Source organism: Dissoconium aciculare, assembly GCF_010015565.1.
Source record: "Dissoconium aciculare CBS 342.82 unplaced genomic scaffold K489scaffold_5, whole genome shotgun sequence".
In the NCBI taxonomy this organism is placed as follows: domain Eukaryota; kingdom Fungi; phylum Ascomycota; class Dothideomycetes; order Mycosphaerellales; family Dissoconiaceae; genus Dissoconium; species Dissoconium aciculare.
The window spans coordinates 842717-866802 of NW_022984955.1; the positions used below are offsets into that span (position 1 = coordinate 842717).

The 24086-nt window shown below is 53.5% G+C and overlaps 11 protein-coding genes across 11 annotated transcripts; 5 read left to right on the top strand and 6 right to left on the bottom strand.

Annotated features, from left to right (window-relative positions):
* Positions 1-1145: 1145 nt before the first annotated feature.
* On the top strand, positions 1146-3813 carry K489DRAFT_379546 (uncharacterized protein). Its single transcript, XM_033604677.1, has 3 exons — positions 1146-1523; positions 1604-1883; positions 1941-3813. Exons 1-3 carry the CDS (start codon positions 1332-1334, stop codon positions 3404-3406), a joined length of 1938 nt encoding a protein of 645 aa, XP_033460586.1. The 5' UTR covers positions 1146-1331; the 3' UTR covers positions 3407-3813.
* Positions 3814-4550: 737 nt separating this feature from the next.
* Positions 4551-5168, top strand: K489DRAFT_317768 (manganese superoxide dismutase; the record flags this gene model as incomplete). Its single annotated transcript, XM_033601263.1, has 1 exon — positions 4551-5168. One exon carries the CDS (start codon positions 4551-4553, stop codon positions 5166-5168), a length of 618 nt encoding a protein of 205 aa, XP_033460587.1.
* Positions 5169-5304: 136 nt separating this feature from the next.
* K489DRAFT_355651 (uncharacterized protein) lies at positions 5305-6340 on the bottom strand (the record flags this gene model as incomplete). The annotated part of the gene is made up of 2 exons (XM_033602526.1): positions 6046-6340; positions 5305-5904 (listed from the first exon to the last, which is right to left on the bottom strand). The coding sequence occupies exons 1-2, from the start codon at positions 6136-6138 to the stop codon at positions 5305-5307; spliced, it is 693 nt and encodes a 230-aa protein (XP_033460588.1). The 5' UTR covers positions 6139-6340.
* Positions 6341-6470: 130 nt separating this feature from the next.
* Positions 6471-8043, bottom strand: K489DRAFT_379548 (uncharacterized protein). Its single transcript, XM_033604678.1, has one exon. The coding sequence runs from the start codon at positions 7926-7928 to the stop codon at positions 6876-6878; it is 1053 nt and encodes a 350-aa protein (XP_033460589.1). The 5' UTR covers positions 7929-8043; the 3' UTR covers positions 6471-6875.
* Position 8044: 1 nt separating this feature from the next.
* On the top strand, positions 8045-8745 carry K489DRAFT_430943 (uncharacterized protein; the record flags this gene model as incomplete). Its single annotated transcript, XM_033608428.1, has 2 exons — positions 8045-8577; positions 8628-8745. The coding sequence occupies exons 1-2, from the start codon at positions 8174-8176 to the stop codon at positions 8743-8745; spliced, it is 522 nt and encodes a 173-aa protein (XP_033460590.1). The 5' UTR covers positions 8045-8173.
* Positions 8746-8879: 134 nt separating this feature from the next.
* K489DRAFT_409386 (glutathione S-transferase protein-like protein) lies at positions 8880-9662 on the bottom strand (the record flags this gene model as incomplete). Its single annotated transcript, XM_033607574.1, has 1 exon — positions 8880-9662. One exon carries the CDS (start codon positions 9660-9662, stop codon positions 8880-8882), a length of 783 nt encoding a protein of 260 aa, XP_033460591.1.
* A 2495-nt stretch (positions 9663-12157) lies between these two features.
* Positions 12158-12373, bottom strand: K489DRAFT_318003 (heat shock protein DnaJ; the record flags this gene model as incomplete). The annotated part of the gene is made up of 1 exon (XM_033601279.1): positions 12158-12373. A coding segment is annotated over one exon (216 nt), but the record flags the coding sequence as incomplete, so codon positions are not given.
* A 4031-nt stretch (positions 12374-16404) lies between these two features.
* On the bottom strand, positions 16405-17355 carry K489DRAFT_318476 (Metallo-dependent phosphatase; the record flags this gene model as incomplete). The annotated part of the gene is made up of 2 exons (XM_033601323.1): positions 16405-17105; positions 17163-17355. 2 exons carry the CDS (start codon positions 17353-17355, stop codon positions 16405-16407), a joined length of 894 nt encoding a protein of 297 aa, XP_033460593.1.
* Positions 17356-18492: 1137 nt separating this feature from the next.
* K489DRAFT_318281 (uncharacterized protein) lies at positions 18493-18932 on the bottom strand (the record flags this gene model as incomplete). The annotated part of the gene is made up of 3 exons (XM_033601301.1): positions 18493-18634; positions 18702-18829; positions 18882-18932. The coding sequence occupies 3 exons, from the start codon at positions 18930-18932 to the stop codon at positions 18493-18495; spliced, it is 321 nt and encodes a 106-aa protein (XP_033460594.1).
* Positions 18933-18986: 54 nt separating this feature from the next.
* Positions 18987-19887, top strand: K489DRAFT_388308 (uncharacterized protein; the record flags this gene model as incomplete). Its single annotated transcript, XM_033606405.1, has 3 exons — positions 18987-19025; positions 19237-19341; positions 19399-19887. 3 exons carry the CDS (start codon positions 18987-18989, stop codon positions 19885-19887), a joined length of 633 nt encoding a protein of 210 aa, XP_033460595.1.
* Positions 19888-22400: 2513 nt separating this feature from the next.
* K489DRAFT_379555 (family A G protein-coupled receptor-like protein) lies at positions 22401-24082 on the top strand. The gene is made up of 5 exons (XM_033604679.1): positions 22401-22457; positions 22520-22586; positions 22737-22803; positions 22856-23346; positions 23407-24082. Exons 1-5 carry the CDS (start codon positions 22406-22408, stop codon positions 23624-23626), a joined length of 897 nt encoding a protein of 298 aa, XP_033460596.1. The 5' UTR covers positions 22401-22405; the 3' UTR covers positions 23627-24082.
* Positions 24083-24086: the final 4 nt, after the last annotated feature.

The following is a 24086-nucleotide window of genomic DNA, read 5'->3' on the forward strand; positions in this document are numbered from 1 at the left end:
TGTTGCAAGTGTCTATCACAAGCAATTGCGGGTCTGTCGGAACATACTTATCATACTACGTGTGAGTGTAGACCCGCGTATGTGAAGACGAAACGTGCAGGATGGTCAGTGGCAAGAATTGGACTTGCCGAGATTCCAATGTGCCAATTCCTACGTGATGGGGGCAAAATGAGTTAACTGCACCTGCAGCAACCGTGGATGTGCGCGCAGTGTACAGCACAAGGCGTCATACTGAATCATGTGCGCAGCAGCGGATGACATATCGCTAGAACTTCGGGAAGGGCAAGATGAGGAGGAAGAGGTGGAGGGAGTCATCGACGCAGCCACGTACGATCTAGCGAGCGAGGACAATTTGCCAAGGGGCTTTGGTTACGCTTGCAAACTTGGCGCCAAGAGCGGCCAAGAGCGGCGGCCAGTCAGAAGCAGCGAGGGTAGGAGACGGCGAAGAACCTTCTTCCTTCTCCCATTATCCGACCACGCCCGGGTCCACATCCAACACCTATCTCACTGCATCCTGAGTGTACTCCAGGGCTGTGTAGATGTCTTCGACATGCCGACGTTCACGAAGCAGAGATCCGCGAGCCTGTCCTCATATGCCCTCTCAAGTTCGAGTAAAAATCGTATACATGCGGGGTCGCCTTGTAGAATTTGAGCGTGATGGGCGAGTAGCGTTGTGGTGGTTATTATTAATGTCATGGTAGTGAGAACGATGAACGGATATTGTCATGCTCATGTCCACGGATGGAGCGGGCATCCTTGTGGTGGAGTTTAGGATGTGGCTCGCTCTTCCGCCGCTTCTATTGATGCGCCCGGTCTACGCTGTACCCTTTTGCCCCCTCCCAAGAGACTGAGCTGTACTACTGTCTGCTTGTCTGTCGCTCCGAAACCAGCATCCGTTCTGCCAGGGAGAGGGGACGGGCCAGATTTCCTATACATATCGTCGTCCCTCTCCTCCTCGCCGTCCGCCGATGCCCAGACTTTCCTTCCTCTGCCTAACAACGACCGCCGAACGCATTCCTGTCATATCGACTCCGCCATAAGACTTGCACCTCTCGGTCGTCTTCTCTGAACGACCATCATCCTCTTGTCACCCCTTTCTCATTCTCTGCAACTTCGTCACTTGATTCTGGAAGAATCGTACGTCTTGACGTCGTCGCACGAAGCAGTTTGCCTGAGGCTCATCTTGCGCCTCAACGAGAAGACCCCGTTTTCCTGGGATTTTTTCTCGACTTGAGAACTTCACTCTTGCGGAACTTCAAAGGTTCTCAATTCCCTGCCAAGCCTTCCTCCCAATCTCACAACTTCCGACTTGTGCCAAGCACTGCCCTCAAATGGACGCAGCACATACCCAAACTGTCGCGCAAGCTGTCGCTGCCGCCACACAGCAAGCACAACAGGCTGCGCAGCAACAACACGCACCCTCACCGCCAGTACAAGCACCTCAGCAGATTTCCACCATCGACAACTTGACATGTCAATGGCAGGGCTGCGGTGAACGCACTGACTCTGCGGAAAGCCTTTATGTACGTTGTCGTCTAAGCCTGACCCCGATTGCGGGCCTCACATCTCCGTTGCGTCACCGACACTAATACCCATCGAATAGGACCATGTTTGCGAGAGACACGTCGGTCGCAAGAGCACCAACAACCTCAACCTAACCTGTCAGTGGGGCGCTTGCCGGACGACCACGGTCAAGCGTGATCACATCACATCACATATCCGCGTCCATGTCCCGTTGAAGCCTCACAAGTGCGATTTCTGTGGCAAGGCCTTCAAGCGACCTCAGGATTTGAAGAAGCACGTCAAGACTCACGCCGATGACAGCGTTCTGGTCAGCTCGCCGAATGCTCAGAACGGACGATCCCTCGCTAACAACTCAGGTGGTACGTTCTCCCTCACCTCTTCTCTGACAAGTATCACGTCTAACGATTACAATTTAGCTCCCACTGGTTACTACCCTGCCAGTCACGATGCGCCGATTCACAACCCTTACTCATCGTATCAACCCAGTCTGGCAGCCGGAGCCCACAACACCTACGCTCATGCTGGCGCGGGCGGCCAGTATGCTGGATATGGATCTGTTAGCTATCCCAACAGCTCCGCCCTCGCCGACATCCAGAGCATGGACACACGACGCCGCGCCATTGAAGCTTTGAACGACTTCCTTGGCGACATCAAACGTCGCGCAATTGACCCTAACAGTTACTATGATGTCGGTCACCGTCTTCAGGGTACCTCTCTGCCTTTGCCCGTTAGCACCGGTGGTTACAACACCGGCTACAACAACAGTGGCTACAGCGCGAGTGGTGGCGGAAGCGGTGGCAACAACTACGGCACCGCTGCCAGTCTCCTGGACTCCTTCAACAGCAGCAGCATGAGCGGTGGTCACGGTCCACAGAGTGGCGTGGCCAGCCACCACTACTCGCTTCCTCTGCCTAATGCTCGTACTAAGAACGACCTCCAAGACATCGATCGCTTCCTGGAACAACTGCAGGCCACCGTGTACGAGACCAGCAACCAAGCTGCGGCTGCTGGTGTGCAGCAGCCTGGTCTTCACTCCACTTTCACTGGTGACTTCGGCATGGGTCACAACTCGGGCCAATTCCGCTCGAGCCACAGCCCTTCCAGCTTCGACGCCCACCTTGGCAGTAGCAGCATTGGTCACAGCAGCGCCATGAGCAGCGCGTCCCTCACGCCCGGTCTCGCGTCGCCGTCATCGGGCATTGACACACCTGCTTTGACTCCCGCCTCCGTGTCATCGTACACCAGCTCTGGTCATTCTCCTATGAGCAGCCACAGCCGCGCAAGCTTCGGCAGCGGCAGCACCAGTGGGAACATGTACCCTAGCCTGCCTGCAGTCACCGGCATGTCTGACCTCACCTCGAACTACCCAACCGCAACATCCGCGCCTGCTTCAGGTCTTGCGTCTGGCTTCGACTTTGAGAATCGCCGATACAGCGGCGGCAGACTGCAACATCAAGCTCCTCCTGCCAGCGAAGATGCTGAAATGAAAGACGTCGACGACGGCAGCCGCACTCCTAAAGCGAGCGACGCGAAGCCTGTCAAGGCTGATATCGACCCGGCCCTCCGGAGCGAAGACGAGAAGCCTGCTGAGGGACCTGCTTCTCCCAACGCCGCCGAGGACAAGCGTCAAGAGGAATGGGTTGAGAATATCCGTGTCATCGAGGCTCTCCGTAAATGGGTCAGCGATCGTTTGCACAACGGCGAATTCGATGACAAGGCCGAGGGCGAGGCTCAGTCCGCTGAGACCACCGAGGCTGAGGATGCCGACATGAAGACCGTCGAGACTGCTAAGATGGTTGCCGAGAAGCTTGCCGTCGTGGAACAAGCCAACAAGATGCATGATGAGGAGGTCAAGTATCCCAGCTTGCCACTGTCAACATAGACAATCCTCTGTGCGCCGGTTTCGTCTCTGTCTGGTCTACCTTATTGTCGGAGTTTGGGCGTCATGTTTAGGCGTCATGTTTGGGATTGTATGTCACCAGTGAGCGATCATCATCGCCTCTGAGCTAGGATCGGACAGGAAACAGCGGGAATAACGCTGACGTTTTTCATTGCATTGGTTCTCTATTACCCTCTTTCGCGCTATATCTGAATGTACTTATCCGTCAATATCTGCATTGTACGCAAAGAGTCCCGAAAGTATTTGTGACAAATCGGAATGAAAAAAGCGAGCCTCTGATCGATCACTCAATTCGAATGTGTTCGACCCATTCAATCTCCCGAGGTCCCGCATTGACTTAGGGTTGCAAAAGGCAACCCTGGGATAAGCCTAACATATCATCATCGTCACATCAGAAACGGGCTGGAGCAGTTTATGGTACGCTCCATTTGTTTCTATGGATCGTTATACATAGCTGGAGAGGTCGATTTCAGACATCTGTCACTTCACCAGCTATTGGAAATATTTGTGCGGACCTCGAGGATATTACGCAGGCTTCAGCAATCGTTGGCTTCTGTGTTGTGAGTACATCATTCCGTGCTGACATGCCCAGATTCGGCAACATTCTGCGGCTTCCGGAGCCTGCTCTGTAGGCCCAACCCGACGTCTTCGGAAAGCGCGGGGCTATATATTACCGTTAATCGCATGTCAGACAAAATACTGTGACGAAGAGAACTTGTCATGCCTACAGACAATCGATCTGAGATTTAGGTGATGTTATTTCATTGTCAAGAATGTCTGGTGGTTGTGAATCCCTCTGGCATATCGATTACTGAATAATCACAATTGGAAAGCTCTCGAATCTGACGCAATCTCCGTCACGCAGAAAGTGCCCCACCTAAGCAACCGAACCAGGTCCCGCCCGCCATGCACTTCTCCAACTTCTCTCTCGTGCTCGGTCTATTCAATGCAAACGCCTGGATGGTGAACTCTGCGCAATCAAGACTTCAGTCTATCCAACAAAGGTCAGTACCGCCGTGACGCTTGAGCTCGCTAGCCGTCGTGCTGCGACGCTATCATGAACCATTGACTGACCCAGAACGTTGTTCTCAGTCTCGGACCTACATCGTCCAATCAAACCGCAAAAATGGCTTACTCTCTTCCTCCGCTGGGCTACGCCTACGATGCCCTTGAGCCTCACTTCGACAAGGAGACCATGGAGATCCACCACTCCAAGCACCACCAGACCTATGTCAACAACCTGAACGGTCTCCTCAAGGACCACGACCTCTCCTCCCTCTCCGCCGACGAGGTCGTCACCAAGCTCGACCAGGTCCCTGCCGACAAGAAGGCCGGTGTCCGAAACAACGCCGGTGGCCACTCCAACCACAGCTTCTTCTGGAAGAACCTGAAGACTGGCACCACCCTTGATGGCGAGCTCAAGGCCGCCATTGAGAAGACCTTCGGCAGCGTCGACGAGTTCAAGGCTCAATTCCAGAAGGCTGCCACCACCGTCTTCGGTTCCGGCTGGGCCTGGCTCGTTGCCCAGGATGGCGCCCTCAAGATCGTCACCACCGCCAACCAGGACAGCCCGCTGATGGGCGAGGCCGTGTCGGGTGCCAAGGGCTTCCCCATCATCGGACTGGACGTCTGGGAGCACGCCTACTACCTCAAGTTCCAGAACCGCCGCCCTGACTACATCGGTGCTTTCTGGAACGTCGTGAACTGGGATTTCGCCGCTCAGCGCTTCTCGGAGAAGAAGTAGGGGAAAAGAGCTGAAATGGGTGACGAGTAATGAATCAACGATTCTGGCATGATAGCAGTCTACATACAATTGAAGAGACATACTTCGCCTTCCATCGATTTGGCTCCACAATCCCCTGACCATTGACTCGTCGTTCTCATTTTGTCCTCCCGAAAAGTTTGTTGCCTAAAGATGAGACCTTCAGCACATTCCGATACGTAAGGCTGATGCGCGTCGTTCGTTCGTTCATGTTTCCCTTGGCGTTTATGGCCTCACGGTCACCCAATAAATCCCAATTGGCCACCGTCTCTGGTCGGAGATCAACATCCTTATGCACCTCCGCGATCCCATGTAAAGTCTCAGTGTAAGCCGCCGCCGTCGTGACGAGCAGCGAACGAGGCTCCTGCAAAATCCGCCACCTCATCAGCGACGCGTCGCCAGCGTTCGACGGTGACTTCGCCGTGACATCGAGCACGATCGTCCCGCCTAGGCTCACAGTCGCCACGACGGGATGGTACGCGCCGCCGTCCTCATGCGGCATGATGCCCTGCCCGGGGAGATACTCGTTGATCAAGCAATGATTGACGCCGTGCGGCGCCCCCTCGAAGATGCCTAGGTCGCGGAAACGATCCGTCATGGGACGGAGCAGCCATTCTGGAAGAGGCGTCGCTGCGAGTAGGGTATTCGTGGCCGTGAGGCGCGCGGGGACGGCTTGCAGGCGGCGGTGCGAGAGGGTGATCCAGCGGTTGCTTGGAATCTGTGTGAGGTATCGTTCGTTAGTGGTAAGATCATTAAAACCTATTTTGCGATCTTCGACTGCGATATTCGATTCGATGTTGGCGCCTCTCCGAAAATGCTGCGTGACGGCGAGGTACAGCAAGCCGCCCGTGTGACACACCTTGTCTATAATGGAAGCCTCTTCTTCAGCTGAGATAAAATCGGGAATGTAGTACATTGACGACGGAGCCGATTGGATCAAATGCTTGTCCATTTCTGTTTAGAGCTCGTCGCAGCTTGATCTCTGTGCTTGATGCGAGTCGCTGATAATTTAGCCCACGTCTCAGGCATTACTTGAAATTGGTATTCGATATGCATTGTGCGAGGAAGATGAGTTCAGAAGTCCCGACGTGACCCTTCACTCCAGGTCATGGTTTGACCTTGAAATGACAGCGTGCATTGGCGAGGATGGGATCGCCATGAATCCGTCCCGGGGAGGAAATCATTATTGAAGGTCAACGATAAAATCAAGAATGAGGCTGGCAGCGATAGCGACAATTTCACAGATGACCTCACGTTCGAGACGAACCTTACGTATCGGAGAAACCCGGTCAAAAATTATGTGACTTTTGATTTGATTCGCACTCAATCTAGTTTCTTACTACGATCCATATCGTGGCATCATTTCCGTCGTTGCGCAACATCTTTCGCTCCCTGTCTGTCATTTCGTTTCGTGCTAGAGAGGGCCGTTGAGCAGCTTCACCCCTGATGAAACATCCTCTCGCTGTTGCATCTGATATGTGTTGCGATTGCTCCGTCATGGAGGCGGTGACATCTCTGGTTGCACGCTATTCCTGTCATGCTCACTGCTGTCTTACTGATGTCGATGATGGTGGATGATCTCTTTCCCGCGCATGAGGCTGTCTTCCCGTGACTCCTCGGACTGTGGTGGCATGGCTCTTTGTAAAGACCATTCCAGCAAGGAGAACATAATCATCTTCGAAGGCCCAATCACGCAGCCGCACGCTCACCTATCCGCCACGAGCATAGATCATCTTGAACGTCCAACTCACTAATTTCGGCGGCGCCTCTACGTGAGGAGAGAGCCTTGTCGTCAAATCCGCGAAAGTTATGGGGTTGAAAGTTCAGCATCGGCGTGCGAGCGCCATGCCCATTCGATGAGTGTTCGCGCGCCACCGCATCATGGCCTGCGCGAGGCGTAGACGTGCCCGACGAGCTCGAGTGGGCATGAAGGGATGACGAAGGGCGGCCATTTTTGCCCCAGCCGTCGCCGCCCGCGAAAATGTCCTCAATGCATTCGTCGGCGCGGAGTTCGCCGGGCGCGCCAGCCCAGTGCGCCGCGAGCGTGCGTCGGTACATGTCCTGCAATTCGCCGAGCTCTTTACGCGATGTGCTCAGGGAGGGCACTGCATCATGAGCGTCGCGTGCGCCATCGCTCGTGGTCCCGGAGCCGATGCCGTGCGTATTTGGCACTGGTTCTGACGATGAAATGATGCCCGCAATGCCGCCAAACACTGGCGCGGTGCGCAGCTGTGGTGTCCTGAAGTCTCTAGTCCCATCTGTTTGCTTCATCGAAAGACCAATCTTCAACGTGCTGTTGATCTTGCTGTCCTGCATCAGGTAACGGCGAGTGACACCTTCTTCGGCCGCTTCCTGGTCGACAGGACTGGTCGGACTATGCAGGTCTGCAATGTCTACATACTCGGCGAGGTTGATCCGAATCACACCAAGATCAATCCGTTCTCCGCGACCGCCGGATGAGTATTCTTGTAGCACCTCGAATTCGATGATGCATTCTTGCAGCACTCCATCCTTGCCCACGATTAAACGTACAGGTATTTGCTTGACATAGTCGTATTGCACACGATGGTCCCTAATTGCGCATCTGTGTGTTCGACCGCGGTGCTCGGCTGCAATGGACGAAGGCAAGTGCCATTTGATGAAACTGGTGCCGGCAACCAGCGGCACGTTATTGAGGTCGAGAATACGCAAGGTCAGATCAAATCGGACCCGCCGACTTTTGGAGACGAAGGCGCTGGCCATTGTGTTGCACGCGTGACGGCAGAAGTGCAGGGCTTGACAGAGCTCTGCATCTTAGAATAACGTGAGTGTGACGCCGCATCATATAAGAATGAGAGATGAGCAGCACTGTCTTCCGGCGAAGGGCGATATGACGAGGTCGAAACTAGTGGGATTCGCGTGACGCGCTTCCCGACTTGAGGATTCTCGGACCTCCGAAAGTCCAGTATGGCAGTGATGTACGAGATCAATCGATTCCTTCAGACATCATGATGATATGGCTTCAACGGTATTCAACGAACCTCTCGAAATCCGTACTCATTGATGATGCCTTCTCAACGTTGGCCTCGCCTAACCCAGACTCAAAAGGTTGCCCAATGGCGCCGCTCACCCCCGAAGACGTCGAGATCATCGAGAAACGACTAGCTAAGGGCAAATGGGCCGAAGATCTAGTGAAAGAATTTCTCGCCGAGGGACGCGGATCTAAGACCGCAGTCTATCGCAAGATAAAACGCTGGACGGAGACGGGCTCCGCGAAGCACATTCCCAAGCCCAGCGGCCGCCCGCGGACAGTGACGCCCGAGGAGAACGCATGGATGTTGGAGCAGCTGCGCAAAGATAGCAGTCTAGCGTTGGATGACCTGCAAAGTCTGCTCCTGACAGAGCGCGACACGTATCGCTCCAAGTCGTCCATTTATCGCGCGATGAACTGATCTGGCGGAGTGATGAGGAAGATGAGAAACCAAAAGAAGCAATTAACATCGCAATTACCGCCCACAGAAACGGCACCTCCAGAGCAGCGAGAGACCGCAAGTTCAGCGACATGAGGTATGAGATATGATTGACGATCGAGCTAATATTGCTCTTGGGAGCATGTCGCGATGATCAACCGCGGATCTCAAACCCGACCTTCTATTTCTGCAAGATTTACAACTGAATTTCGTTGCAAGAAGACGGTGCCTCGGACCCTCAACCTCACTGCCTGTCCAGCTCTGGGTAGTGACGGAAGACACCCTGACTATACGGCAACCTCCTCGAGCTCGACAAATACTCCTTGATCCCTCCCTCCTCCTTGACACTGCCGTAAAAAGTCTCCAGCAAATCAGGGAATTCTCCCTTTCTGGCCTGCAGTTCCTTCGGAAACGCGAAAAAGAGTCCGTCGAGGACTTGCCACACAGTAAGATCTGCGTAGGTGAGCTTTCCGCCCACCAGATATCGGCCTTTCCCGTCGTCGTGATTCCCCTTCAGCGTACGTTCGAAATGCGAAAAGTACTTCGGGAGACGATTTTCCCGCAAATCTTGACTTTTGAGCAGAGATTCCTCCTTTTGATCCTCGTAGTATTTGCTCGACGCGATGGGGTGGTGCGTGTCGTGGACTTCGTTGTTCAGGTCTAGCGCGGTGAGCGTCAGCTGGCTGACATACAGACGACCGACCTCATCACCCGGTACGAGTCCAAGTCGTGGTCCGAGATAGAGCAAGATTGTTGGAGTTTGGTGAATCACCAGCGAGCGAGCGTCTTTGCCAGCGCCAGCGACCCGAAGTGCTGGTGGAGCGAATACGGGAGGATTGCTGCCCTCGCTCTGCGTGTTTTGGCTCATGCAGATCTGTTGGACCGTACTGTAGCCATCTTTCTCTGTGTTGGCGACATCTGTGTATGGGACTTTTGCGGCTTCGAAGGCGAGTCTGATGAATTCGCCTCGACCGGGGATGACGGGATGGTAGAGCAATTCGTACTGTGGTTGGGATGATTGTGCCATCGTGTTGGCAGCCTGGCGCTTGAATGCTTCGATTGATTCCAGTGGGACCAGTCCTAAGATCGATATCGTTACAGCTTGAGAGTGTCGAGTGCTCAGCTCTTCCAACCTTCGGAATATACGCAATATGCTAGATGGAGGTTTGGACTCGTTCGACAACCCGAGACAGCTCTCAAGGTAGCGGTCCTTCGATTTTGATTGCCCGGCCCAGCTTTGTCACCTGGAGATTACATCACTTGAGATCTGCAGTACGAAGCAGCTCCGGAGCTTTTCGGTAGCTCTGATGCTATCTTACGTGCCCAGGTGGGGACAATCACGTGTGATGCTAGTTCATCGCGCTCTCGAACCTCACCTTGCTGCTCGTTTACACGCACTCCAGGTGTGCTTCGTAACGACGACGACCGACATACAAGCTCGCGGTCATAGCGTGCCGTGAGACGTAGCACGTTGAGAGCTGCAATAGACGAGGCTCCAGCTTCGGGAAACCTACACTTGCACACAAATACACAGAGGGACGCAAGCAATGAAATGTTCACAATCATGATTAAAAATCTGGTTCATTATAATTTGACATATTTGTAGTTTAATCGAAGCATTGTCCAGCCATTTCTCCTTATCCTCAAAACATGAATTGATGATGAGTCCCAACAAGGATGTATCCCAGCCCAAAGCTGCCGTTGGAGATTGTTCTTTGTCGCCCTCCGACCCCGCAGAATGATTGTGCGACGTGCCATGCGTAATATTAGCGGTAGATGCCAAAGGGAAACGTGGTGTCCCGGGCAAAAAAATAAAAGGGGGTAAAAACATAGAGAGAAGAGAAAATAAGAGTATACGAAAACGCATGGGCCGCACTAGACGAACAACGAGCCTCGCCGTTCGGTCTGCATCGGCCTGCTGGACTGATAGGCAGGTCCCACTCTGATGTGTTCCGGGGCGAAAGATCGCGTGTATTGTGGTTTTCCGTATTGATCGGGGACCATACGTGCGGTTGATGGAGGTTCGGCGTGAGGCCGAGAGTCACGATAACTTGACTCCCGGCGCATCGGCGGACGGCTTGTCCGGATCGGAATGTCCATGGCAGGTTGCACGCCACGGCTCTCCTCATCCCAGCGGTAAGCCGTCGCAGTGCTTCGGGGCGTCGGTAACGGCACGTGCGGCTCTCTGTCTGCATATTTAGACGAGGCGTTCAAACGTGAACTCGCTTCGCGTACTGCTTGCGATTCTCGCACGGGCGATGGGCTCCTGGTCATTTTGCGCGTGAACGATGGAGGCCTGACTTCACGAACCTCACGTACCGATCGGCGGCGGGTTGGAGGCTCGCGAGCGTGGCCTGCCGGCTCTCGAATTTCGGTCTTGTACGCAGGAGGGCCACGATAGGCATCTGAAGGGGGCGGCGGCAGGATATCGTTATAAGCCTGTCGGCCGGAATATTGTGATTGAGCGTTGTATTCTGGTGGTGACGTTGAGGAACTCAGAGGTTCTCGGATCTCCGTCTGGTAGTGCCCGTACGAGCCACCAGTGGGCATGGTCTCGGATCGCTTCACGGACGGATGCCCCATCGGACTTGCGTCATGCTGCATCGAATGCGATCGAGTCTTTTCTGATGGCATGCGCATTGATTGCGACAATCCTCGCAGATACGATAATGGGGGTGGTCTCTGTGATCGAACTCCCTCTTGTCGCTCGCGTTCTCGCGGAGAAACTCGGGGCAGATTCTCTTGATCGCGGCTCGATGCTCGTTGAGATGTAGAGGGGCGGCGTGCGGCCTGTTCTGGCCGAGTTTCACCTTTCGGACCGTAGCTGTGCTGGTCCTGCGAGGACGCTCGCCGACTCATTGATGGCCTGATCTCTGAAGCTTGCCGACTGCGACCGCCCGATCTCTCGATATACTCGCGGGCATTGCCTTGCGCAGAGGCCAATCGTTCGCTGCGTTCTGCGTGAACACGGTCCTGCTCGTGCATTTGTCTGGCAGCCGCTTCCCTTTGGCGGGATAAGTACTCTTGAGCGTCGTCCATCCTTCGGGGAATTTCATCTCGCCGTCGGTCATCTGGCTGTTCCCTTCGGCTTCGCGATTGTGCGTATTTGTCGTTATCTGAACTCTCGGAGCTTTCAGATGTGAAATGCGGCGTTTTGTATTTTTGTTCCCGCTCTCGACGCGTGTCTTTGGTTGTCTTTTTCGATTTCTCGCGTCGGTCCGCACGTGTGCTCTCTTTGGCTTCTTTTGCGCTTTCACGAAGCTTCTCCTTCAAATCCTGTGCCGTCCGCCGGGACCGTTCAGTCTCTGTTTCCTTGCGTGTGGAGCGTGGCGGAGGATCGAACTCCGCCCAAGAAGGACGGTGCTCCTCGTAGACAGGCCGAACATTCTCGTATGAGGTGTAAGTGTACGGCGACGACTTGGGCCACTCTTGCGTCGAATGATGTGACTGGCGTAGCGGTGCTTCTGATGTGCCGCGACGTCCTGACTGCTCGCTCCTCAGCGCTGCAAGCTTGACTTCTGCGTCATAACGAGCTCGCGCCTTGTCGTCGATGAGACGCTCGTAGGAAGTTTGAATGATGTGAAATCTGTCGGCAGCAGCCTGCTTCGCACTCGGATCGGGGACCTTGTCGGGATGACATTTCAGCACAAGCTTGCGATATGCGGATTTGATGGCGGCAGAATCGGCATCTCTCGCAACCCCGAGCGCTAAATATGGATCTGGAGGAAGATCCGCCATGATCGGTCTGCTATCGAGCGTGGGTAGAGTCGTGGGTGTGATGCAGCGACTCTACTGCGATATGACCGAAGTGGAGTGAGGCAGAGTTGTGTAACGATCCTGAAGGTTGAGTCGAGTGTTCGCAATAGTAATGGACTGAGGTATTGTAGTGTTGGAGGGATATTAGTGAGCACGCCACCAATGATGGAAATCGTGACGATCCGCAGCAGAGTGCGCAAGCCGAGAAGACAGCTGAAGTCTGCCGGGGCGATGTGCACAGCGAGCACCGACCGTGGCGGCGTGGAGTGAGTAACTGACTTTGGACGATCGCCGTCTAGAGTGAAATAAAGTATGGGTTTGGGATGTGCACAAAATCGGTCCTGGCCGGCCCGTTGAGCGCCAAAGGGAAGATAGATGTCTGACTGACTGTGCACAGGTGCCGGGCGTCGAGGTTGTGCGCGAATGACGTCGATGCGGCTAGATGCTTCTGCGGAAGGGTTGCTGCGCAAAAAAGAATGCAGGGGCTCGAAAGAGACTGATACAGCGTGTCGACGAGTGAACGGGAGTATTAGAAACCCTTTAACGTGAGCGTGGATGAGTTGGGCGTCGTGATGTGTTGGCACTGATGAAGTGTGTAAAGCCCTCTCTCGTCAGATGTTGCGGCGGCGGTGAATCGGAATGTCGGCGGCGGCGGCGGCGCCAGCGTTACAGTGTGAGGCCGGAGTAGAAGAGAGGCGTGCGCGCATACGGTTGGTGCGTGAGGGTGAAGCGACGATTGCTTTTCGGGTGGGATCGCTCCAGGGCTCTGTTTCTTTCTGGCCTGTCTGTCTCTCTCGGTTTCTCCCAGGAAATGGGGGCGAAGTTGGCCCGTGGTGAGACGAGGAAGCCGTGGGAGCGAACGGGTGCAAGCGGCCGAATTTAGGGTGAAAAGACCGAAACCGTCCTACTGCAATAAACTGCTGGCGGCAGAGAGAGAGAGAAAGCAACAGGCACCTGCATGCACTCCAGGGCTCTGTGTGATGATGCGAGAGGGAACGAGAGACAGAAGTGAGACGGGAGCTTCCGAGTTGGGCAACTTCGCCGACTTTTGCTCGATGGAGACTGTCTGGATCGGCTTTTGGATTCCGGTCTTCGCTGATCCCGGCGTTTTGCCAACAGACGATGGCTTGATAATTCGAGATGGTGTTCGCCTGTAGCCAGGTAGTTACTCCTGTGTGCGAGTCTCTTCCCGTCGCGTATGCAGGGTGCGCGGAGGTAGGATCTCAGGCCTATACGACCGATGAATCCGGAACTGCAAGTATGAAGAGTAGAGAGCGTGGCGACCGGGAGAGGCGTGGATCCAATACCAGAATGCCTCTGATTCGACACAGCAACGGGGGAAAGGATTATTCAAACGAACGAGACCGTACGCAATGATGGTCGTGGAGATGATCGAATGACCGAACCGGAAGAGATGGCGCTGCGACTCGGGCAGCAAAGACGATGCATATGCTTCCACGTAGCGACAGGTCAAAGCCGGTCTCTTTAAGAGCATGCGACTCTTTCTTCCAGTCACGTTTACGATGCTCTACTCCACCCGCCGGCGATTGGTCGTGTGCTGCAGTAGTCTCGCAGCGCTTATTGTGCGAAGGTGGACACAGGATATCACAGCACAGAACAGCACAGTACATGTCGTTGATAACAATGATCACAGTGCAATACTTCGATTTGGTCGCTTGGATGTTCCTGTGACGGGGCTGCGTGCGCTCATCATACCGCCTCCAAGGTGACCCGCTCCACATCCTGCTGACAATTTTGTCGTCATCACGTTCTCGACTTCGGTGCTGTACAGTGAGTATATTGAGATGCATGAGTGTACATCCACGGATACTCAATTCAGTCCCTGGTACGACCTTGCTCTGCTGTATCTCGATATCCCGGTCCCTGCAATGATGAGACCATGGTGATCCATGTACAGTGCGTGAGACACATTTACACCACTGTACGTACACTCGGTGAGGGATGTACTAGGGTTACCACCTGTGGCTCGCCGAAACCGTCGACCTGCTTGTCCAGGTCAGGTGCTTCTTGGCGGCGATCTAGAAGACTTGGGGTGCTGCGCACGCCACGGCGAACACCAACCATGAGTGAGAGAATCCTGTGCCTGCCACGATAAGTGCGCTCTACTGAACTTGCTGCGCACAAAAGCCTCGCAACAGAGTTCGATGCCCTCGTTCTCGCTGTTCTCGTGTGACTGGCGGACTTGATCGCTCCCATCGTGTACCGTCGTGACAGACGTGGCTCTTCAACCGTTGCAAATGTTCTAGACGCTGCCGCGCCAACCAACCATGGGAAAGCATGGTAACGAGACCATCGACCATCGCTTTTCGTTCCGCGTGGACAGAAAATTGTGTGTGCAGCGGTGACTGTACGGTACAGAGTGGGACTACCCCGCGTTCGTACTATCGCATCCGTCGATGGAATAATAAATGACTCGCGGTATTCCAAGGTTGTCCTGTACTGTATGGGGCAGGGCGCTTGCTCGCTGTGAGCACCTGCCCTAATTCCGTAACGGTTGTGCAAGTTGTGCCTGCCTGTTTCTCCAAAAACACTCACCCCTCTGACCTATGAGAGGGCGGGATTGCATTATCCTTGCTGTGACCAATCGCAGATCAACCTGGGCTCTGCGACTTCCCACTCACCTGCGCCCGGGGGGATAGATGGCTGCAGACGAAAGGCATTTTTGGCGCTGAGGCACGGCCGTAGGCTTGCAGTTGCCATCGTCACAGTCGGGATCGATCTTCGACAGGTCAGTGGTTCCCTCTGCTCCACACGTCGCCCGCGGGCAGAGACGCACAGCTCTCCCGAAAAGAATGTGAGTATGGGTTCGACGAGCTGGAATGCCCTCGTCCATGTCATGAGAATGTACTGTGATGTGGGATGGATATCTCATATGCCTGTCCCACACGAACCTGTGTATTTTTGGTATTATCACAGTTCTTCCTGTAGGACAAAGTCAGCTTGTCCGCAGCCCTTGCGCTGTTGTGATCTAATTATATTAAAGGCTGATTGTTATATGGGAGTGGACCCACAACGTGGAGTGTGCGGGTCGGCGGTGGAGTGCGCAGGTGCTCTCATAGCCTCTCCAGGTAGGTATTCTCATGTACAGTACATCCCGCGAGCATTTCCGAGGCACCATTCTGGACTTCCGAAGAATCGATGATCGAGTGCACGAAACAGACAACACGGAGGTCTGCAGAGTCACGCATCTGCCACGACCAGATTCAAAGATGCAGGGTGGAGCACTCTCATGTCATCAGAGATCCTGAACCGTTGGTCTCGCGTGGCCCTGCGGCACCCATGTGTACAGTTCAAGCACATTGCATCCGTGCGTTGTTCTTAGCATCGTCATGGACTGGCCAATATTGGCAGCATCATGACTGACATTGCAATACTGAGACTGGGCTCCGTCTCTTCGATCACTGCGCCCTAAATCTGCTCAATCGTTTCCATCGTCGACACCCTTCGTGCTGCAGTTGGTTGTCTGTCTGTCTGGGACCGGGTTTCTCCCGTGCTGAAAATCCGCCAACACAACGGACATGTGCCGCAATATGACCACCAACTGCATCACCTCAAACACAGGTGCCGCCGCAAGGATGCAGCAGTCCTTCCCGCACTGATGTCAACTATTAGCCCCAGCATCGTGTCTGTTTACTGCTACTGCAGGCAGATGGCATCATGAAAGCGGGAGATATGCCTCATGGTTCACTCATCACTGCGGCATCTTGATTTCCCCGCGGGTGCCCGTCTCTCCGTGGAATTCTGCAGCATGTGTACTGTGGACTACCTCGCGTGCAAATTCCACGAGGGGATAGTCCTGCAGAGAGCCCACGACAAGATTATGCATCACCGCCTGAGCACAACCCGTACAGCCAGTGCACCTGGGCATGCATTACATTACTCATCCAGACAGATCCTGACCGTTTTCAGAATCTGCTTTGTTCGCATTGCAGTTGTCATTATCGGACCGACGCCGTGGCCGAGACGCCGATCGTTTGCGCTCTCGCCGATCTTCAGGTACCCGTACCTTCCAGCAGAATATCAACGACAATCGGCTTGTTGTACGTTTTGGTCCCATGACCAAATGACCGTGCCGTGATGCTCGCGTTGACCACGGCAGTCGTCTCGCCGGCTTGTAGAGTATAGCCACGTCGACCCGTGAGATCAAGTAGCGATTGTTTCTTCGAGTTCTTTCCAGGGTCCTCCCACGGAAGCACACGCGACACTTGCTCCGTGGTCGATGATGACGACGGTTGCTCGTTCCATTCGATGATCTCGACACCACGTCCCTCGTGACAGTGACCACACACGTGTAGAAGTGGTCTGACCCTGGAAATGGTCCGAGCCAGCGTAGGACAGCCTCCTCCCTGCCAGTGACGGCTGGTATCACAGTGTCCTCGAGGCGGGCTGTGCGTAATCAAAAGATCAATATCGGAGGTTATGTTCGACCAGCATGCGTCTGCATCATCCTCAGCATACTGGAAGGCCCAATTCTGGCGTTTGTTCGTGTCCGCGTGTGAATAGGGCGAGCCGAACACTCGTAGTGTCACTCCTTTGCTCGGGATCAATACATCCTTGCGAACGTGTTGTAGATATACGATGGATGACTCGGATGTTAGAGATTCCCGAATATCTGCTACATCTTGAGGCATCACCGACCACCCTTCTTTGTGCTTTAGAGTATATTCTCGGTCCAGGGACAGATCATGGTTGCCTTTGACAATTGTTAGCTTGTAAAACCGAAGTGAACACGTACATCTGCAAAATTGACCTGCGACAACAATCTTGACCTCAAAGTCCACCTCTGTGAGCCACTGTACTGCCTTCTTCATCTCTGTGTGACTCCCTTGATTTGTGAGATCGCCGGCATGGATGAGAATATCGCCCTTTGGTAGGGTGTAGCCTTGTCCGGGAGCGGCATTATGGGTGTCAGAAATACACACAATGCGTACTTTGGTCAGCATCGTGAATGCTTCACTTGATTGCGATGGCGCTTGACGTCGTTTGTATTTTAGCTGAAGTCGTAGCTCGCACTGGATGGCTGATCGATTCGTGGATTGTATGAAGCAAAAGGATCAGAGATTCAAGCAAGCAAGAAAACGTGACTTCTACTCTGTCCGCCCGCTTGCACACATCATCATGCCCTCAGGTTTGGGCGATACGTCGATCTGTCAAGATCGTCATGTGTCAATAATCTACTGTGTTTTGACATGCTGAATATCGACCTCGCCGCCCGGCAATGTCTACAAAGTTGAGGACGAACACGTTGACGTCAGTCTACAAGTCGTCCAGGATATTCCATATCACGCCAGGTGGCGAATTTCCGATGGAAGGCTCCGTCCGTCTGAGATCAATCCGACTCGAGCCTAGACGCCACTATCAAGCATTACAATGCTATTGCGTTGCTGCCGAGTGAACCTGGCAATCAGAATTGACGTTACATGTTGGTAGGGAGACTCCTCATAAGCGAATGTGAGTAAAGACCTAGGAGCTACGCTTGTCTGGGCGCCTTGGATTGTCCTCGTTCAAACATCCTTCGGCTACTGAATATGTATCCGCAATCGACGATTGCAATATAGAAGGATATCGAGCCGGATGCAGGGCGATGTTTGTCGGCGACCGTCGCTAGCATATGCTGACGCTCGGGATGTTGAATGCAACGCCTGTACTCACCGATCATTTTCGTGCCGGTCGCTCAATACCGAAGTTCTGACTCATCTTCGTCTGCTCCTCATGAGGCTGCCATAATCTAGTTCGGAGCTGTCGAGACTCGCCTGAAGGCCGAATGTTGCTCTGCAAATGTTGGAAAATGTCCTTTTGAGCGTCCGGGGTGGTGCGGTGACGGGAGGCTCATTAAGCTCACTCGCTTCAATGGCCGACTGTGTGGATGTTCCGCGCGGTATAGTCACCTCTCCTTCTGTGATGGACTCGCCCGGATCATCAACAGCAGGATTGATCCGAGCAGCTAGTATTCAGTCTGCAGCAACCAAAGCCTAACTGTCGAGCATCGAATGCTTGATGAGAGGTGTTTTGAATACAGTTCCGCCAACGCCACGCTAATACTCAAACATTTATTGTACACTGCTCGTAAGCTCTAGCCATCACGAGAGACCTTTGTCTAAAAACTCTTTTGCTTCGTTGATTTTCGTCGCCAGGTAAGGACTTCCGCCGCGATCCGGGTGATTGAGCAGCATCATTTGCCGATGTTTCTTCCGGAGGATTTCTTTGGTGAGGCCTCGTTCGCTGATTGATCGAACAACTTAGTATTTGGAAACAATCTTGCATCGCAAATGAGGTAATGGTAACGAACCTTGTCTCCAAGATGAGTGCTGCTTCTTTTCGGCTCATTTGCCTCTCAAATCCGCCTTTGTAGAACGCCTTGCCCAGCGCATTTGTTCCGCCTCGATGCCGTCTGAGCGCGACTAGACCTGCGCGGCCCTGGAGATCGCAGTCAGCATGGCCCATGGATGCTGTGAAGCACGCGACCTACAAAAAACGCAGCAGCTGCGACGCCCACACCAAGCGCGATGACTGTCGCCATGTCGAGATAGGGTAGATGTAGAACTGGTGTGCGAAGATGATGTGACGCCCGAAGATGGGTTGTCTACTTCCAGGAAGGGATCCTGATGCCTGGGTGTAGTAATAAAATCATCGGGAATGCCTCGGAGGTCTTCTGAATCGCCGCTGCGCACGGACCACCGAACTTTTTGCGCCCACTCTGCAATAAGATTTCTCTTATCGGAATCAGAAGGTTATATCGAAGACAAACCACCATTCACCGCCAATATGAGGTAGGCCACCGCGATCGCACGGTCACAGCATCCACTGACAGGAATAGAATCGAGACGTGTTACTTCTGCTCGCAGCCATGCTACCCTTCCAAGGGCATCACATTCGTGCGCAACGATGCCAAGCTGTTCAGATTCTGTAGATCGAAATGTCACAAAAACGTGAGTTTGACTCGTGCTAGATGCATTCGTGAATGATTATTAATCTGTGAGGCACAGTTCAAAATGAAGCGCAATCCACGAAAGCTCGCCTGGACCAAGGCTTTCCGCCGAGCGCATGGCAAAGAAATGACAGTCGACTCTACGCTCGCCTTCGCACAGCGCCGCAACATCCCTGTCCGATATAACCGCGATTTGGTTGCAAAGACTCTACAGGCTATGCAACGAGTCTCCGAGATTCGCGTACGTCGCGAACGCCAATTCTACGTGAACCGCATGAAGGGCAATAAGGCCAGACAACTCGAGGATGACCGAAAGCTCGTGGCGGAGAACCAGCACTTGTTACCACCGCAATACCGCGACCAGGTACAAGACGTATTGACGGAAGACCTTGATGCCGAGAAGGTGGAGATGGAGGTCGAGGAGGACGAGCTCGAGTTGAAGAAGCAGGAGAGAATTTCCGCGTCTACGAGATCCAAGACAAAGGCGAAGGGAAAGCAACGGCTAGTACGAGGCCAGGGTCCCGAAGAGATGGACGTCGACGAGTAAAATCGTGGCGTCTGGCGAATCTGTCCTTTCCGAGCGATGGCGTTGGGGATTGTTTCTTTCGGGTTTCTGTATGCTACGATTGACGAAGCGTTGGCACTATCCAACTGAGAAAGTGTCGGATATGGAAACGCAACTTTGGCAGCAAGCTGGTCACAACTTCGCAACCACGAATGCGCCGACTGTTTTTATTATCCAGGTCATCTCCAACTACGGACCACCAGAGGGCCACAGCAGCCGCGGTTCGAGACCAGGGATCATACGGTTCTAGGTGACACTCAACCAGCGGACGCCCTATGAGATTTCGGTACACATTGTTGCAGTCATTGGAGTCGGTTATGACCGGAAAATCATCAACATGATGGAATGATTGCACGGACCTTTCACAATCAGAGCCATCGGACTTCTGTGCCGAGTGGGAAATGCTGTATTTTCATGGTTGCCGTTAGTCAAGAAGACACAGGCCGGGGATGCATCCGCACGAATACAACGCCTTTGGGACCGAATCGGCTATCCGAGTGGGCATACAATGAACAAGCTGAAGCCGTTGCAATAGGCAGTGATCTCCCGGTACACAATGCATAATGTCAGTCCATTATTTCCAATGCTGTAGCAACGAAAGAGCCATTTTGCTCCGACGCTAAAACCGATTATCGGGTAGCTTCATAATAGGATAACAGGCACTATGTGTACGGCGAAGTGGACGATGTATTGCACGATGCCTTGCCATCACTGTAAGACTCGGCAACATGGACATGGTACCAGGAAGCGTTGCCGGAGGAGAGGCATTGCATGGGCGAGCCAGACTGTAATGAGCGATGACTTGAAAGACTCGACGGATGGGCAGAGATCAACCACCATTCTTTCCGGACCATGCCGTCTTGTACCCCAAACTTTCGGTTGGTGATGGCGGGAGGACGTGCTTTTTTTCCAAGCCAGCCGTGAGTGCTCAGGCGACGTTCAAATTGACGCATGTAAACCAACCGTGGAGGAGTGCGTTTGGAAACCCCTTCTCATTTGCGAGATTCATCGATTTGCAATGATGTTGATCAGCTCTTTGTCCTGGAGGGTGTGGCGCAGCAGAGGAGAACGACGCAGGCATCCGAATGAGTGAATATTTAGTGCCTGTGCAAGCCATGGGCTGGCCCACGTGCAGACAATACGCGGGGCGAGCAGCAAACAAGGTGAGAAGCAGCTAGCGATTGATGGCGTCGAGGGAGAGCTCCCGTATGTGCAACAGTGGTTGGGATGATGCAGTAAAGTACTTGGCTGCATCACATTCGGAAGTTTCGGATGATGGGAATACATACCACGAATGGATGGAGACTTTGAGGCCAGTGTAGAGCCGCACCTGGCCGTGATGCTGAAAATGAATGATCGTGAGGGTGAACCTAGAGTGTTGTCGTTCGCCCCAATCTACTCCTACTCAAATAACGTGTTTCTGCGCCGTCAATGAAATCAAGATTTACACATAGAGTTCCGTCATGAGTTCTGTTTTCTGAGTAGCGGGATTGCTTGCCAAGCGACGATGTCAGAGCAAACGTGAGAGGCTGACGCCTTGATGGTCACTTCCCGCATTCTCGATCGTCCATTGTGGTCCGTCGATGGTGGAGGCCAACAGGAGCTATCTCGACATCAATGCAGCTGCCCACGCAATTGATCATCAGACCGACCACCACCTGTAGGCATCCCGCAATCGATCGTCATATTGTTATGATGATTACTCTGCAGCCATGAAACCTCGAGTTCAGTCCGACAATGTTTACATACCCTGCAATAAATATTGTTATCATTGCAGACACCTACCTGGGTAGCAGCCATGAAGGTGTCGCAGTCCCGTAGCCACAGTACTTCGATCCCCAGATCGTGTTCGTTACATCCAGAAAGAGCTGCGAGCTTTCCCCAGTGTCATCATCATCAGGAAGCGCCAGACGGGAACCTAGGGCCTGGCACGACCGTACAATGGATCTTCGTTCCGCGTGCAGATGAGAGCCAGCCAGTAGGCGCGGAAGCTCTGTTCTACATCCAGCGCAACCGTTCCAAGTTGACCGCCACGTATCGACGATTCTGATGGCGCCCGTTGGCCTTGCATGCCTGAGTGCTGTATAGAAATGATCTTTTCATATAAAAAAAAACTCTGATCGTGCATGGAAATGGCCTAGCAGCGATGAAGCCAGTGGATCACGAGTTCACTCCGACCATCGTTCCTGCCGTCCGAACAAGCCCCGACTGGATTAGGTTCAGACAAAACATCGATTGTTGCTGGGTAAAGTTGGGCTAGCTCACAATCAAATTCGTAATGCCGTCATGATGCGTGTACTTGTGCCTACCAACTTGTCTGTGGCTGAACACACCCGCCCCACCTCCTCTTGCTCCGAGCGCTTCCAAGCTTTGGTCGTCGGTGCCTACGTCCTCTTCATCATCTTCGTGAAGCGTCTTCCTCTCCTTCTCCTCCCTCATCATTCTCCATCACCGTCAATAATAATCGACTCAGAAAGCATTTGTCTTTCCAGCAGCAATCATGATCGACCCAGTTCAGGCTTTCGCCGCGGCGGCGTCCTCGGTCGCTCCCCGTGAGTTGCTCTCTGTTGGAAAGCGACGAGTTGCGTCTCGAAAATAAACTAACTGTGACCAGTGCCCACCGTGGTCCCATCTCTCCCTGAGTACCAGGTTGCCACCGAGACTGGCTTCAGAACTCTCTGGTAAGTCGAAATTTGGTCACTACGGTGATCGGAGAAACGATGCCTTCCCGCGTGGTGATGTGTTGCGAAAGAACGCATTTGAGCCTACCTATGGCATCGTTGAAACTTTGAAGCTTGACGAACTGAACATCGTACTGACTGGTCCTCCAGGGTTGTCTTCGTGGTCATGACTGTCGCCTCGGTTGTTTTCACTGGTTTGGCCTGGAACGTTCCCGCTGTAAGTATCGTCATATTGGATGTCGGAAGTGTTGAAACTGACCAAATCACAGTCCAAGCGCGTTTACCACATCATCACCACCTTCATCACCGTCATCGCCGCCCTTTCCTACTTCGCCATGGCCACTGGGCACGGTGCCTCTTACCACCACGTTAAGGTCAAGGAGTCCCACAAGCACGTTCCGGACACCACCCACGAGATCTACCGCGAGGTCTACTACGCGCGTTACATCGACTGGAGCTTGACCACTCCTCTCCTCCTCCTCGACTTGGCTCTGCTCGCCGGTCTCAACGGCGCCGACATCCTGGTCACCATCTTCGCCGACCTGATCATGATTCTCACTGGTCTCTTCGCTGCCTTCGGTGCTGAGGGTACACCGCAGAAGTGGGGCTGGTACACCATTGCCTGCATTGCCTACCTCGTTGTCATTTTCGAGCTTGTCTTCCACGGCCGTCGCGCCGCTGTTGCCAAGGGTGGCAAGGTTGGAAACTTCTTCAACGCCATCGGTGGCTTCACCCTCCTCATCTGGACAGTCTACCCTATGTAAGTTTCCGCAATCACAGAGACCGACGAATTTGGGCCAGTGCTAACCTGACTATACAGCATCTGGGGTATCGCTGACGGCAGCCGCAACCTCAACATCGACGAGGAGATTATTGCTTACGCTGTGCTCGACATCCTTGCCAAGCCCATCTTCGGTGCCTGGCTCTTGTTCACCCACGTCAGCATCCCTGAGTCTAACGTCGAGATCGGTGGTTTCTGGTCCCAGGGCCTCAGCTCCGAGGGCGCTATCCGCGTTGGTGACGACGAGGAGGGTGCTTAGATTGACCCCAACAGCCGCACACGCTGAGTCTCGCTCAACGAAATTGCTGCAAATTCAAAATGGCTCACGCGCACCAATGCACATCCTGTCCACTTGCTCTGAGGCGGTTGAGCGTATGTCAGCGCAGCCTCCATCTACGACAACCAAGCATGGAATGATGCGGTATACTATCTTGGCATGATACCAGAGGGTTCTCTTCGACAAAAGCCTGTCATTAATTGTTCTCGACCTGATGATCTGCTTTTGCGAATCACGCACGAATCGTAGTTAATGTATGATGAGAAAAGAAGCGCTACAGCTTATTTTCTAAACTTTCCATTTTCATTGTCTTCCGTCGATGACACTGTGTCTTGCTTCGTTTTGGATTGTTCGAAAGATCCGTGGTACGACAGACTCGATGGATCAGCGACTACTCCATGACTCTAGCGACGAGCACCTATGTAGTGCGTTCAAGCAGCTT